Source organism: Salvelinus namaycush, unplaced genomic scaffold (genome assembly GCF_016432855.1).
Source record: "Salvelinus namaycush isolate Seneca unplaced genomic scaffold, SaNama_1.0 Scaffold503, whole genome shotgun sequence".
Lineage (NCBI taxonomy): Eukaryota > Metazoa > Chordata > Actinopteri > Salmoniformes > Salmonidae > Salvelinus > Salvelinus namaycush.
In genome coordinates, this window is record NW_024061202.1 from 103,597 (window position 1) to 105,634 (window position 2,038).

At 41.1% G+C, this 2,038-nt stretch overlaps 1 protein-coding gene across 1 annotated transcript; it reads right to left on the reverse strand.

Moving 5' to 3' along the window:
* Positions 1–233: 233 nt before the first annotated feature.
* Positions 234–1,265, reverse strand: LOC120041681 (equistatin-like). Its single transcript, XM_038986544.1, has 3 exons — positions 1,214–1,265; positions 403–534; positions 234–313 (listed from the first exon to the last, which is right to left on the reverse strand). Exons 1-3 carry the CDS (start codon positions 1,263–1,265, stop codon positions 234–236), a joined length of 264 nt encoding a protein of 87 aa, XP_038842472.1.
* Between the last annotated feature and the right edge of the window lie 773 nt (positions 1,266–2,038).

Sequence of the window (2,038 nt, forward strand, 5' to 3'; positions counted from 1 at the left end):
TGAAGTAAGTAAATAAACACTTTAATATCTGGATTCCTTCATGTATTTATTTGTATGGAATGTGATTCAGTTCCTATAGTACAGTAAAGGCAACTGTCAGTCTTCTACATCTTACTACCAATGCCTTTCATCTACAATTAGACAACAAAAAATACACATCAATAACCAGCTGCAAAGAAGTAACATTTAGTGAAAGAGTATGTATATACACACACACCTTGGTGGAATAGTTGCTAGCAGTTGATAGCAGTGCCTGGTGGAGTCTCAGTACCCGGGATCTTCTGTCCGGTACTGGTCACACACCAACAGTAACCTACCAGAAAGACATGTTGCATATACACATTGAATTGTCACATTCAACTGAATTGATTAGTTTGTGCGTGCGTGTGCGCCAGTGTTAACCTGTAGAGCCCCAACATTGCTCTGGGGTGTATTGTCCATTGCCGTCACATGTGGGAACGTAGGCTCCAATTGAGCCATTTAAAGCGGCACGTCTAGCAACCTCACATGGGGTCTTGGGTCGTGTCATAGCATCTGGACACAGGGAACATACATTGTAATGTGGACATAACATTGCAGAACAATATACAATTCATGACATACATTCTGGAATCTTGGGTTAAGTCCCCTATGGGACCCTATTCAGAAGTAGTTTATACGGATTAGGGTTCCATTTCAGATGTAAGCTAGGTGCTTCCTGTCTAAATATTGAAGTTCTGCTACTTCTTTAAAAGGCCTGTAGAGTCAAATTCCAGTTTCGTAGAAGAGCTGATGAAACTAAGACTGGAAATTATACCAGTGCTATTTCCTGATAGTTGGTAGACAATCCAATCATACATCCAGTTGAATGATCAAACCATTCATAGCAGAATACCTCAGTCCTGCATCTAGACACCAATATTCATCTCTGGAACTAGAGGAGTGGCAGGTAGCCTGCTGTTTGAGAGTTGGGCAAGTAGTTCAAATCAGTGAGCTGACAAGTTGATATATCCGTCTATGTGCCCTTCAGCAAGGCACAAACTTAATTTCTCCAGTGTCAAGGTTGATAATGTCTGACCTCAGTTGTCCCATGGAGAACCAGTTATGAAAATAAACATTACACAAATCACACCGGCATATTAATACCTACATGTGTGTGAAGTAGGACAGAGCAACACCAACAAATGTTTTTATTAAAATGTAGGTGAGTAGGTGTGAGGTATGTCACGCTTACCTCCCAGAGCAAAAGCTGTGCTCACAAGCAGAATGATGGTGAATATCGCCATTGTGATCGTCTCCTGAGAGAGAGAGAAAGAGTGTAAGATTAGTTGAGCATTTTAAATCTGGAATGGCTGTGGGTACTAGAGGAGAGGTTAAGGAAACCCACTGTAAGGTACAAAACTTAAGCAGCATTTTCTAAACCCAGTACTGAGGACCCCAAGAACCGAGTATGGGCAACACGATGCTACTAGTCTTCTGCCAAAACTCAGGTATCATTTCTTCAACCACATACAATAGATTAGCCTGGCACACAGGAATATGTATCCTTCCCAAATGGCTCCTCATGTAATGAACTACCTTTAACGAGGGCCTATAATGCACTACATAGGGAATATGAAGCATATAGATATTGTCAGAGACTACCCATTTACTGAAAAGGTACAGATTAGTCTAAAATCTTTTATTCAGGGAACCACTCCACAAAATGGCACAACTATATAGTGCACTAAGTTTGACAAGAGCCACATAACATGTAGGTACCATTTGAGATGCAGATAGTCTATTAAATAATGATGCACTCTCACCTTCTGCACTCTTCCAAGGGATTCACTGGGTGTCTCTCTCTCTCTGTTGTCTGTGAGTTATGGTCTACCTCTTCCACCTCCCCTTTTAAAGGACCTGTCACAGGTGTGACTAGTTGCCTCATTAACCCAACAAGAGATCCCGTTGGCGGGCCATTAGTTAGTGGTGTAAAGCACTTAAGTAGAAATACTTTCAAGTACTACTTAGGTCGTTTTGGGGGGTATCTTTACTTTACTATTTAGATATTTGACAACTT

Coding starts and splice junctions, on each gene's coding strand:
- LOC120041681 (XM_038986544.1), bottom strand. CDS start 1,265: ATGGCGATATTCACCATCATTCTGCTTGTGAGCACAGCTTTTGCTCTG. Junction 535..1,213: donor CACAGCTTTTGCTCTGGGAG/GTAAGCGTGACA, acceptor CCCTGTGTCCAG/ATGCTATGACACGACCCAAG. Junction 314..402: donor GCAATGTTGGGGCTCTACAG/GTTAACACTGGC, acceptor TCTTTCTGGTAG/GTTACTGTTGGTGTGTGACC.